This window comes from Rhincodon typus, unplaced genomic scaffold (assembly GCF_021869965.1).
Source record: "Rhincodon typus isolate 14 unplaced genomic scaffold, sRhiTyp1.1 hic_rhity00002416, whole genome shotgun sequence".
NCBI classification, from domain to species: Eukaryota; Metazoa; Chordata; class Chondrichthyes; order Orectolobiformes; family Rhincodontidae; genus Rhincodon; species Rhincodon typus.
In genome coordinates this window covers 11209-25000 of record NW_025968054.1, presented here as the reverse complement: position 1 = coordinate 25000, position 13792 = coordinate 11209, and the positions used below count along the sequence as shown (strand labels likewise).

The 13792-nt window shown below is 39.0% G+C and overlaps 1 protein-coding gene across 1 annotated transcript; it reads right to left on the bottom strand.

Annotated features, from left to right (window-relative positions):
- Positions 1 to 530: 530 nt before the first annotated feature.
- On the bottom strand, positions 531 to 12961 carry LOC125481509 (GPI inositol-deacylase-like; the record flags this gene model as incomplete). The annotated part of the gene is made up of 5 exons (XM_048593160.1): positions 12515 to 12961; positions 10940 to 11030; positions 10611 to 10808; positions 4920 to 5055; positions 531 to 631 (listed from the first exon to the last, which is right to left on the bottom strand). Coding segments are annotated over exons 1-5 (554 nt in total), but the record flags the coding sequence as incomplete, so codon positions are not given.
- Positions 12962 to 13792: the final 831 nt, after the last annotated feature.

Sequence of the window (13792 nt, the reverse complement as noted above, 5' to 3'; positions counted from 1 at the left end):
ATTTGCTAAGCAAAGGCTGTTACACACAGATTGTTGTTAATGAGTTGATCGAAGTCAAGGTGTAACGTAGCCATAAGAAAGATCAATATTCAAGTCCTCACCACTTACTCCAGCTTATAGAATTTTGCAGTACACAAGGCAGCCATTTCACCCATTGTGTCTGTTAGGCTCTCGAATGAGCTACCCCGCTAGTCCTATTCTCCAAACTATCTCCGTAGCCCTCTAAATTCGTCACCTTCAAATCCAGCTCTCTTTTGAAGCCTCCTATGGAATGCACCTCCACCACACTCCCAGGCAGTGCATTCCAAATTCTAAAAACTCTGAGTGGAGACGTTTCTCCTCATCTCACTCCTAGCTCTCTTGCTGACAATCTTGAAATTGTGATCCCTGGTTACTGAAATACCAACAAATGGAAATGGAATATCCTTCTTTACCCTGTCAAAATGTTAAATAATAATGCTGAGACCCTGACGAGACATTCATTTTTGGTCAGTAAATGATTAAATCATCCCAAAAAAGACAAAGCTTACAAACTATACGTTAACACAAATAAAATAACAAAAATAAAAACTGGTCCTACCAAATTAAGAATGCTTTTCATTGTGCGTACTGAAGCTTGCAGGCTTAGGACCTAGGGTAAAATACAAGTTAATTATATAGATACTTAGTTATAACTAAATTTTTGCTATCTGTTCGTAGTTGATACAATAATAATGTAAATTGCTTAATTTAACCTAATACAAGTAAAAATCTTAAATATACAGTTTTCAATGTATATCAATGATTGTGACTGATCATTTAACAAAATGCAACTAAAATTGTCATTTATATATGTATTATATATTTAAACATCAGAAAGGTTTTACTCAAAGGGCTATTTTCGGAAAGCAATAACCATCATGTTCACATAACATCACAGAAATTTTGTAGCCACGACCTGTGAACAATAATGAGATGTAAACAAAGCACTGGGTGGCATTGGTTCAAATAAAATGTTGACTACAGTAACTGGAGAAGTGCAGGTATTTCTTCAAATTGTGCCCTTTACTGGTTTGATTTTTCCCTTCTATTTGAGTATTCTATTCTGGGAGGGCTGTCAATTGTCTGAAGGAGTGCAGCAACAATATTGCATGCAGAAATTGAAGCACATTAAAAAAAAGGCAATAGATCCAAGGAAGAACAAATCTTCCATCAGAAGCTCTGGTATTTCAAAGGCAAAATGACAAAAACTTAATGAAAAGTTGCAACAATTTATCATTTATTAAACCTCCAGAATCCAAGGGCTGAATTTCACTGAGATTTGGCTGTTGATTTCAGGGAGTTTCATGCAGGGTTTCTCTCCACAAGCTCTCTCTCATTTTAACAGTGATTACATCATTATGCACCACACCTCTATGGCACCACTTTCACACAATAAGGCACCCTGGGATTCACACCACGGTACTTAAAGCTCAGCTTTCCATCAAGTTGTTGGCCATGAATAGTCTTTCAAAGTCCACATAGTGGGCGGGAAACAATAAAACTTCCGAGGACACATAAAGCATCATTTCATTGCAAACAGAGTCGCACATTTATTAAGGTATTGCCATCTTATGCACCACCTGCCTAATTAACTGCCAGGGCAACTGTAACTACAAGAATCAAGTTACATAGGCAGCCCGTTTTTAATGCGAGACCATGTTAGAGCCCTGACTAAGGCCATGCCGCTCTTTTCCTAACACCTAGCATAGGACAACATCTCGTCCTTGTTCAGTACTGACTGGTCCACCCTCAACCAACTTGGAAAGACAGCCTCAACAAATCACTGACCAGACCCGATTGATCTCTGTGCAGCTCCCTGACTAACCTATCGCTAATTCCGTTTGTACTAGGCCTGCAGGATTGAGGCCACCTCCCTGGACCATTCCAAACAGCCAACTGATCAGGTCCAAGCTCCTTGACTGAGGTCAGATGCTGCACCTGACTGACTATGGCAGGACCCCTGAATAATGATAGTCCTCCCATTAACTTGAACAAGGATTACTTCCCTTACACTGTGAGATATGACCATTTGGCTGAAGCACATGCGATGTATTTGCCGCAACTGATGGCACGTGAGCAGGTGCAACAGTTTATGGCATAGTGCCAGAGGAATGTGTCCATCCCATTTATTGATCACTGGTTTTATGTTCTGAATGAGGTAGTAAAGTGCAGAAAGGTGAGGTAGTAAAGTGCAGAAAGGCAAGGCAACAGCAGAGATGTAGTGAGCGTTCAGGTAGGTGCAAAGAAAGCAAATGAAAAGCCCTGAGCTGCACCCTGTTCCGAATCATGGATGTCTCTCTCGGCAAGCAAAACTGTCTGGCAGCAACATTTTAATGAAAAGTGACAGTGCACCCCAAAGTCCAGCATCAAATTGGATAACTATTGCCAATGAGTTGGAGATGTGCCATGATCAAGTGGTGAAGTTGTTGCATGTGCAATGCTAACCTCCGTGGATGAAGATACATGTGGTTAGTGCTTAAGCAACATGCCCTGATATGTTGCGGACTGCTAGGTGATGGAAGTCTGGAGGAGCAAGCAGTGAGCTGGAGTTGCCATGTACCTGCTGACTTTCATATTGGGAATTGTCATAGTCCGTGTGGGAGAATTGTATTTAAACTGCATTTAAATTTGGTGGGAATAAATAATAATGAGATGTGAATGCATACAATGGGCCTCTCACCACTCACTAATATGATGCACAGACATTTCTTTCCTTGACTGCGAGAATCTCATTTTTCTGATCTTGCCATATTTTCCTAAATGCAGTACCATTTCTCATGTCATTCGGGACTAGGAAAATTCAGCACTTTGTAACGGCAAAAAGAAGTGTGAGAGACCAGGTGACTTGATAGGGAAGTGGAGGGTATAAAAAGGTGGCTACCTGACAAAGGAAAAGCATCACCTGACAGAACTAAATTTCAAAGTGCAGGACTGTTAAAAAGGAACATTCAGGTAATACAAAATTAAAAGGCTACCAATCAATGGTAGCAAATTTGAAAGAAAATAACCAGAGTAAAAAAGAACTAAAGGAAGAGCACTGAAGAAAAGCATAAATTCAGCATTGCTGAAAAGGACAAATTTTGTGAAACCTTTAATCTTGCATTCGTCAGGACTTTTCACAATGATACCAATTCAAGGGGAAAAATAAGCTGTATATCGCCTCAAGTGCAAGATGACAGAAGGCTACCATTCCTAAGAATTATATCTAATGTAAACTATTGTCCCAAAGTGAAGGGTGACACAGGTATCACTTGAAAGAAACTTTATAACAAATACACATCAGTATAGCTCAAAGGCAGAAAATCTAGAGATCCTGCTTGGGCAAAATTCTGACTGGAAGTAGGCAAGAGTACAATTCATGATGTCCCTTGACAAGGACAACAGAAGTGAATGCCTGGGGTAGTCAGTGCACAAACAACAGTGCCATACATCTATGGTACACAGTGCAGGAAATCTGTTGAGTGACCACTTCACTTGCCTGACTGATGAGGAGTCATGCACACACCAAAGAACCTATCATTGTGAAACATAATTAACATTAAGTCTTTTAAAATGATCTCCCATCAAACTGCTCAGAACCTCTTTTGTTGTTTACCAAGAACACCCATGAGGCAATTCTTTGCATTTCCATCATTTGATTATGCTCCATTATGCAATTTCAGATAGAATATATGGGCCCATGATAACACCCATTACTTACATTTCACATCAACCAGGTTGTCTAAACTGTGTCCCAAAGTAAGGCATATTCACCTTTATCTGCAGTTAATGGTGCATGAACATGGGTTGTTGACACAAGACAATCATTGAGCAGCTAAGCCTGCTACCACCCCTTTATTGCTGCTCCTCTTCTTGCAAACACTTTAGTTAGAGTGATTTCCACATTTAAATCCACAAATGCTGAACCTAATAGTTCATCCATAACTTGCACAAAGGATCACTAGAGCTAAAGCAGCATGTGGCAAACAAAGCGATGATCAGTTAGTAACGGGAGAAATACCACCACTGTGGCCTTTCCATGACCATTCTGCCACCTAAAAATCCTGAAATCTTTCATTGCACATGGACCTAATTTTTGTCTGAACAAAACGATGTGCAATTCAGCCCACTCCTAATCAATACTTTAAAATGGTTACATTTCAATTGATCTGCAGGAATCAAGATGGAAGATGAAGCAATGTAATAAAATAATGGATTTTCACCCTCTTTCACACTTCTAGAACCTGATGCAGCACCACAAAACAAGTGGGAGACCATGGTAAAGCTTTATATATTGTTAAGATATTTACAGCACAGAAGGAGGCCATTCAGCCTATTGCGTCCATGCCAGTTGCCATTCTTTTTGCCTTAGGCCATGTTTAAACACTTGTGGATGGCAGGCCCTGATCCACTCAATCTTGTCCATAGCTATGTCACATGCAGGTGCACAGCCATAAATTTTTCATTGATGCCAATCTCAATGTTGAATGGCCAAAACACTGATGGGGCAATTCTCATCAAATCAAGGGTAGGACATACCTGGAAGTTGATCCAACTTCAGTCCAACTTCAGAGGAAACCCGCACTGGAGACTTTAAAAAAGGGGATGAATAATTTGCTAACTAACAAAAACATGGGAATTTAGTCGTTTGTCTTTATTAATCATGTTTTATAGCTACATAAACGAGAATACAGTGATACTTCGCTTCAGTATTGCAATTTGAAATATTTGGTCAAGAAATATATTAATATTGAATTTTCAGAAATATATACTTTTCATTGTATAAATGACATGGTATGAAAAGAGATCAGTTTTCATTATAACTAGATGACATTTATCTCAAACACCAGTTTACCACATGGATGTTAGATTGTCTAAGCATGATTTAATGACACAGCTAATCAATAAACAAATGTTACCTTAACAAGATAAAGAATGTAACCAAGAATAAGAGCTGCTGCACCACAGGTGGTCCAGACGATAAACAGCAGGAAAATCATAACACATGAAATTCGAAAATTTAATTTCTTATATTCCTTTTGAATAACATGTGGCCTGCAAGATGGGAAAAATGAGATGCTTTAGAGCAGTGTGCAACTGTAAAAATGAAGTGTACTATTAAATTCTTATTTAGTACTTGGAATATTTACAATCACTTTGCTTCCTGAAGAGTAAGTTTTGCAATTAACAACCCTTTTTGAAATGCAAATAATTTCAACAAGTTATCTCTTGGTTTATTTTGTCCCAGTCTGTTACACAACAGAACATATTATTTTGCTCTGTATACTACAGCATTTGATAGAAATAATACAATTCAGTGGGAGAATAGAAATGTTCACAATTGATTTATGCATTGGCCAAATGAAATAAGCAAATCTTTGGTCTCATTTTGTCTCATGGTTTCTAAGGAGTCTGAAATTGAAGTGTTGCAACTAAAATCCATGTCAAAGTTACCTACTTATCTATGTATATAAACAACATCCTAAAAGTTGGAGTAATTAAATGTGGGAGAGATGTACTCTAATGCAAGCTCCAACATGAGACTCTAGTAAAAAAACGAAGTAGTTTGTGGTCTGTCCCTTGTTTTATTCCACTTTATTAACAGATTTATGGTTTGTTAAAATGTCCTTGAGTTTTACATAAGGTACATTACCAACAGTTGATAGTAATATATTAGGAAACCAACAATTCATTGCAGTCCATTTAACAACAGCAAAGGACTTCCCAAAACAACTCCATCCTTCAGTCATCCCACAAAACTAACAGCTTCATTCAGAAAGGAAAACACAGGCATGTTATGGGCATAGAAAGAATTGAAATCCTTTCGTCAATACCCAGATAGTGAAAAATTCCAGTATGACTCATTAATATATCATATTGATGGTCTATGCCTTTATCCTGTGTGATTCTTTAATTATTGCAGTAAACATGACAAATGCAAAGGTTCAAACCTCATTCACACAAGCTGAACAAAGCTGATCTGACCCATTACTGGTGTAATTCACAGAGCACTGTTCACAAAAATGCACCTTACCTTCACCCCGCTGGTCTCCATTTGTTTTTTTTTCCTCTTTCTCTCCATATGCTGCTTTTATTGTTATACTTTTACTATACTATCATCCCTTTACTTTTTTTTAATCTGCCATTGTCAACTCTTGCCCATTTGTCTATTTACAATGAAGAATATAAGAAGCAGGAGCAAGGGCAGACCATAGGGGCCATCAAGCCTGCCCTGTCATTCTGTAAGATTATGGGTAACCTTCTGCCTCAACTCCACCTTTCTACCTGCTCCCCATATCCCTTCATTCCCCGGATGGCCAAGGGCTGGATGGTCGATTGCCAGTCAGGATGAAAGAGTAATGTAGACAAGAGTGGAAATCTCCATTCCTGACAGTCAGCTTGGGTCCTGCCTTCCCTGGGCCAGTTTTCAATTTTCGGGGAATGGGAAGCACACTCAACGACAATTGATGGTCCCTTAAGATAAATAAAGAGATTGTTTAGGGGCTTCCCCATGACAGAATGGAACAGTCTTGAGCAGGTTTTGTGCACAACCAACAGGTTCATCATGCAGACCCGGTAATAGCTTTGAAGAACTTCTTAAGTTTAGTCTGTGGGTCAAATGACTGCTGGCATGAGCATGCTCCTACCCTGCTCATCCATGGTTGTTTTGCACTATGTTCCATCTTGATGAGATACCTGCTTTAATGGACAAGGAAGCAACTGTTCCTAATCTGACTGCCATGTGCCCTTGCATTTCCTGTCTCTTCTTCTATGGCAGGCAGTTCTCACCACATTTAAGTGCTTGGCATCTCTAATAGGGTGTCATGTTCATGCTCCATTAGGGCACTTGCATGTAAAAATAATGTCACAACACAACTCTATTCAGATGTAGGTTTATTATCAAGAATTCATTGGGGAGGGTTTGCAGCTTCAGAACCAAAAACCTGACTGTATCATTCTAAATATGCTTAACAGTGGGACATCCACAAGCCTCTGGGGAAGAGGATTCCAAAGATCCGCAATACTTTTGAAGAAGTTTCTCCTCATCTCAATGTTAAGTAATCAACCTCTTAAACTAATACTCTGCCCAGTGTTCTAGATTCCTGAGCCAGGAGAATCAATATTATAGTGTCTACCCCATCAAGACCCCTTCAGAATCTTGCATGCTTCAATGAAATAATTTCTCATAGATTGAAACTATAAGAAGGTCCAATCTACTCAGCCTATCATCACAGGACAATTCTCTCATCTCAGGAACCAACTCAGGGAACCTTTGCTGTACGGCCTCCGATGCAACATGCTTCCTTAAACATGGAGACCAAAAATCCCAGGTGTGGGTTCACCAAAACCTTGTACAATTTAGCAAGACTTCTTTATTACTGAACTCCAATTACCCTGTAATAAAGAATAAAGGTCAACATGCCATCTAGCTTTTCATTTGTTTGCTGTAGGTGCATGCTAACTTTGTGTTGCTTAAATTGAGTGCACCCAAGTCTCTCTGAACATCAATATTTCATAAAAATAAATTTGCTTTTCTGTTCTTCCCACGAAACGAATAATCTCACATTTCTGAAATTAAACCCCACCTGCCACCTTGTTGCTCATTCACTTAATCTCTGTACATGTTGCAGCTTCTTTTTAACCTTTTGATAGCTTATATTCCCACCTAATTTTGCATTATCAGCAAACATAGATACATTACTTTTGGTCTCTTTGACTAGATTATTAATGCAGATAGCTAGGTTTCTCTTCCACTTTTTCTCTGCTGATATTTATTATGTTATGTTCTTTAGTTTTGTGCAGTTTGTATCTTTGCCTGTGAAGACATACACAAAATATTTGTTCATTCATGTCTCTGCTATTTCCTGGTCCCTATAATAATTTCTCTTGGCTCTGTCACAAAGTGATCACCTTATTTTAGATAACAAAGTGTAGAGCTGGATGAACACAGCAGGCCAAGCAGTATCAGAGGAGCAGGAAAGCTGACATTTCAGGTCTGGACCCTTCTTCAGAAATGGGGGAGGGGAAGGGGATTCTGAAATAAATAGAGAGAGAAGGGGAGGTGGATAGAAGATGGATAAAGGAGCAGATAGGTGGAGAGGAGACGGACAGGTCAAGGAGGCAGGGATGAGGCTGGTGGGTAGGAGGTGGCGATGAGGGTTGAGGTGGGAGGAGCGGATAGGTGGGAGGAAGGACGAACAGGTTAGAGAGGCGGGGGACGAGATGGGCTGGTTTTGGGATGATGTCAGGGGCAGGGAGATTTTGAAGCTTACCTACCCCCATCCTAACTCCCCACCTACACTCACCTTTACTGGCTCCATCCCCGCCTCCTTGACCTGTCCGTCTCCTCTCCATCTATCTGCTCCTTTATCCATCTTCCATCCGCCTCCCCCCCACTCTCTATTTATTTCAGAATCCCCTTGCCCTCCCCCATTTCTGAAGAAGGGTCCAGACCCGAAACGTCAGCTTTCCTGCTCTCTGATGCTGCTTGGCCTACTGTGTTCATCCAGCTCTACACCTTGTTATCTCAGATTCTCCAGCATCGGCAGTTCTTACTGTCTCTGAACCTTATTTTAGACACTTTCCTCTTTATACACTTGTGAAACTTCTTACAATCTGTGAAATATTTCTTAATGGCTAGTTAAACCTCTTATTTATTTTGCATATTTATCAAATTTTGTTGTCCTTTTACTACTTTCTAAAGCACTCCCAATCTGTAGGTTTAATATTATCCATTGGAACATTATAATTTTTAAATTTAGTACTATCTTTAACTTCCCTAGCAAGCCACAGATGGAGTGTTCTTGCTGAGTATTTATGTATTTTCTTGAATATTTTGAATTTATTCTTTAAACATTTCCCGCTGCTCATTCACACAGGTTTTAGTTTATTTGTCGAATGACCAGCTTTCCCGTTATACCTGTGTAATTGGCTCTAAATTTAAGACTCTTATCAGAGACTGGAGTCCCTTTAAAACTTAACATGGAATTCAAATGTATTATGATCACTTTTTCCCTCAGAGGTCCTTTAACACAAGTTTACTACTTAACCTGCCTCATTACACAATACCAAGTCCAATACAGCTTATCCCTGGTTGGTTCCACAATATATTGCACCAGGAAAATATCATGAAAATCTTCTAGAAATTTACCCTCCAGACTACCTTTGCCAATTTGATTTTTCCAATCTATATGAAGATTAAGGTGCTTCAGGAATCAACCACAGTTGTCTTTTCTTCCCATGTGTCTTTCAAACCCTTAAAAAATTATAGTGGTAGTATCCCTACAATGCAGAAAGTTGCCATTAGGCCTATTCAGTTTGCACCGGCCATCCAAACAGCATCCCACCCAGACCCAGCCCTCCACCCTATCCCTGTAACAACTACACATCCCTGAGCAATATGGGCAATTTAGCATGGTCAATCCACCTAGCCTGCACATCTTTAGACTGTGGAAGGAATCCAGAGCACCCTGAGGAAATCCATGCAGACTCGAGGAGAATGTGCAAACTCCACACAGTCATCCAAGACTGGAATCGAACCTAGGTCCCTGGTGCAGTGGCGGGACAGTGCTAACCACTGAGGCACCATGCCACCCTTCAATGGATGTCTTTCTTTATTGGTGTGTAGTGCAATACAGGAGGACATTCAGCCTGCTTAGCCTGGGCCAGCTCTTTGAAAGATCCAGTGAGACTCATGCCCCTCCGCTTGAGCTTGCAAGAGAGCAATGAGGAGCTGAGAAGAAAAGGGCAATGTAGGGTTAAGACCACAGAGGCACAATAGCTTTGCCACTCTGTGTCAAGATGAGCTAAATTTGATAAGCGTCTTGGAGATTCCTTGGCTCTATGTGCTGTCGCTGTGCAAATATGTTTAATGTCACTAAGTGCTTAGTACTGACATTCAGCTAGGAGCCATAATTACAGCTGCAAATATAGATAACTGCATCTAAAAGATTTTTAACAGTTCATTTTTAATGGCAGTACTACAAAACTGAATGATTGTATCATGAATATGGGTTGATTTTAATGCAAAGCTCAGCTGTACCGACAACTAGTAAGAAAGAACTTGCATTTGTATAGCATCTTTCATCAATTCATGGCAGCCCAATTCACTTGACAGACAAGGTAGTATTTTTCAAGTGGAGTTACTGTTGGAATGCAGGAGACTCAATGGTTAATTTGTTCATAGCAAGATCCTACAAACAGCAGAATCATTACAACCAAATCATCTGTTTCTAGGTGTTGAGTAGGCCAATGTATAGGTGTCACTGGACGCCTCAAAGGATGGAAGTCTTGTTTTGAATACTCTGTTCCTGCCCACTGCAAGTGCTTGCTATGGCACTGAGACACTCCTACAGTGTGTTCAGGATGCACTTCAAGGAACACAGTATTAATGTTAAGATTTGATCAATTATCAAAGTCAAGGAGAATCGAGAAGCCATCCTCCCAGCATATGAAGAACAATTTCTCACTCCTTCTCAATAGTGAACAAATGCTGCACTTAATGCTGTGCTAGTTTTAAATAAACTGATGGTCATGTACGAGGAGCTACAGATAAGAGTTTCCCCCTCGGTCTTCACCCAGTGCACACATTCAGTTGTTAGAGAGCTTACCTTTGAAAGATTGACCACAAGAAGGAAAGCTGTTTAAGTAATACTCGCAAGAATATTCCATTCCAATAGGCAATAGCTGTTCCAAATAAGAAAAGGACAATAGATATCATTGGGTTGGCGATTCCTTGCTCATTTAAAGGATGGATGTCAATCTCAGGCAACATGAGAATAGACCATGTCTCCTTAAACCAGTCATATCTGTAAGGAAGACATACTCTCAGTTAGTAAGTAGAAAAAAAAATGCTAGAAGTAGGGAATTTAGGAAAAAAGGGTACAAAACAATATTAAGATATTTTCATTAACTTAAAAACCAAATTTCAAATGCTTACCTTAAAAGAAAAACTGCCAGATTTACAAATGGAACAACTTTATAGGGCTTTGATGCAGCATTTAAGGCAACATTGAAGTCCAAACAGTGACCTACAAACAACATAATTATATTCTAAAAAAATGCAGAATAACACAGAAATCTAAAAGCTACTCCCAGTAATTCTATGCTTCTCTAATAGATGCTTATTAAAGCCAGCTCAGAGTGAAACTCATGAATAGTGAATTGACATAAATCTCAAGTTTTATGCTGTTAGCCTAGCTGTAAAAGCCCATGAAAAGATTACAACTTGTTGTCTAAGGTGTAATCAAATTTTTAGCAGTGTACAAATTACATCATTACTTCTTAACATTCTCACCAGCCAAATAAAATTCTAGTTTTGGGTATGCGAAATGTCACATTTCTCCATAATGAAAATAACTCCACATACTTGGAAAATAGCTTTTTAAAATTGAAGTTTATCATATTTTAGCCTCTACTACAACCATAATCATTTATTTTGCTGTCTGAAAATTTAAATTTAAATGTGAAGAAGAATCAGTGCTTTTAATTTTCTGGCTTACTATCTGTGAAAATACTTAAATAACTTTGGTTGCTTACCTTGCATGCTGACATTATTTCTGCCAGATGTCTGGAAATCCCTTTTACTTTGATGTCAGATTTAAACTGTCACTTAGAAAGAGGAAATACTTGCCAGATGTCACTAGATTTTTGTAGGCAGCTTTCTTCAAGGTACGTGGCAAATGCCATTGTCACAACCTCCAGCCCATTATTAAACAAAGGCAAGTAATTCAAATATTGCCATGTTATTATAAGCATGGCATTACATAGAATATACATCAGACCAGTCAGTCAAAACTAGCATTAATGCCCCACTCGAGCCTATATTTTTCACGATTTTCCCATCTCTTAGCCTCACATTTGACACAGGACTTATCAAAAGCCATATTACTGTCAGTTTGGTTGTCCACTAGGACACTGATTCTCAGCTCTTTGCATCTTCTGTGCAACCAACCACTTTGTCAAAAAACCCTAGTCCCACCATGATAAAAACAACACACTATTTTTCCAAGGTGTGTGCTTTTACGTTTACAAGCAGTTTAGCATTATATTAATCATGAATGGAAATTTGTAGGGCATTAAAAATTGCAATGATTTTCATGAGAATACGTTTTATTGCTAAATTGTTTAAAAAGTAATGATTTAATTATTAGTGAGAAGCACGTGGTTACATTTCATTGGTAAGCTTGTCAATCTTGGGGATCCCATGTAGATGACCTTCGTGTCCCACTGATGGAGAAACACTATGAGACACTATTTAGGTGGTATAAACACTATTTCTCCTACCTGAACTGAAAAGGTTCTGCCTTCCTATAGCCATACTGAGCTAACCAGTCAAGCAATGAAAAAGCAACCCAGAATAGGAAGGACTAATAAAAATATAAATGAAAGTCTTCACCTTCTGGCTGAAAGAGGATGAACCATATCTTAAAAGATAATGCAGCTCGGATATAAGAGTCCTGCACAACTGACAAATTTGTGTCATAACTGCACTTTTAAAAAACGTATACTTTACCTTCAAGTATTCCTCTTTCAACCCTCATGCACTCTTTTGTCCACTAAAGAGGCAGATTTCCTGTTCACTATGTTTTTAGAAAGCAGGGCTGCTTAGGTCTTGGGTTTCTAGACAGTTATTCGGAACTAGGTGTGCCAAACAGAGTTGCTTACATGGACTTGAGTCCCAGTATTCTGTTTCAGAATTAAGCAATTTATTGCTAAAGTGAACAGGATATACTCTCTATCGTTTTCTGCTCCTCTGCTCCAAGTACACTGCCCTCTCATACAACAGCAAAATACTGCAGAGAATGTGTGTTTCTCTGTGTATGTCTCTCTCTCGTTCTCCCCCCCGCAGTGTCTCTCTCCCTCAGCATAAATATCACCTTTTCCTAGCTGCTATCAGTTCTCATAGTGTCACCAGACTCGAAACATTAACTCTGTTTTCTCCCCACAGATGCTGCTAGACTTGCTGATTTTCTCCAGCAATTTCTGTTTTTATTACTTAATAGGTATTTATTTGTTTTTTACCTTCAGAGTAAAGATGGATTAATTGTCTTCCAAATGCTAATAGAGTGTTCACAACAACATACATAGGCAGGTGTATACCATGGAATCTGATCAGCTGGGAAAAGAAAGTAACAATTCACTTAATATGCTTGTTCAAAAGTATATCTGAGCACAGAAGCCACAGGTGAGCAATTAACAAGTGCAAAATGAACAGACACATTGCCCTTACATACACAGCTTTACTAAATGGCTAAATAATCACATATCCAGATAACCAGAACATGGCCGGTTAGATACTTGTTTGTTATGTTTAAGGTTCGACTCACCACAATCTGTATTTAGAAAATACCTAACAAAATAAAACACCCCACGGTGCTTTCATGGGAGAAGAATAAATTAAACTTTGACATTGAGACACATAAGGCAATATGACAGCACTTGACCAAAAAACATTGTGAAAGAGACAGGTTTTAAAGAACATCTTAAAGGAAGAAAGAAGGGTAGAGATTTGGACAAGCTTAGACAGCAAGTTTAAGGGTTTGGAGCCCATGCAGTTGAAGATATGGCCACCAATTGTGAAACAATTTAAACTGTATGGCCAAAATTAGATGTATGTATATTCATCCTGTACAGTCATGGGGCTGGAGGAGTCCATAGACATGGATTTAAAAGCAAAAGTAAGGAGGTTTCAAAATTTAGTCGTAACAATATCTAAAGCTTGTGCAGGATAGCGACACACTGAGTTGGTTAGAATAGTATTCACTGCAGATTAGAAGAGTTAGGGGCAAGG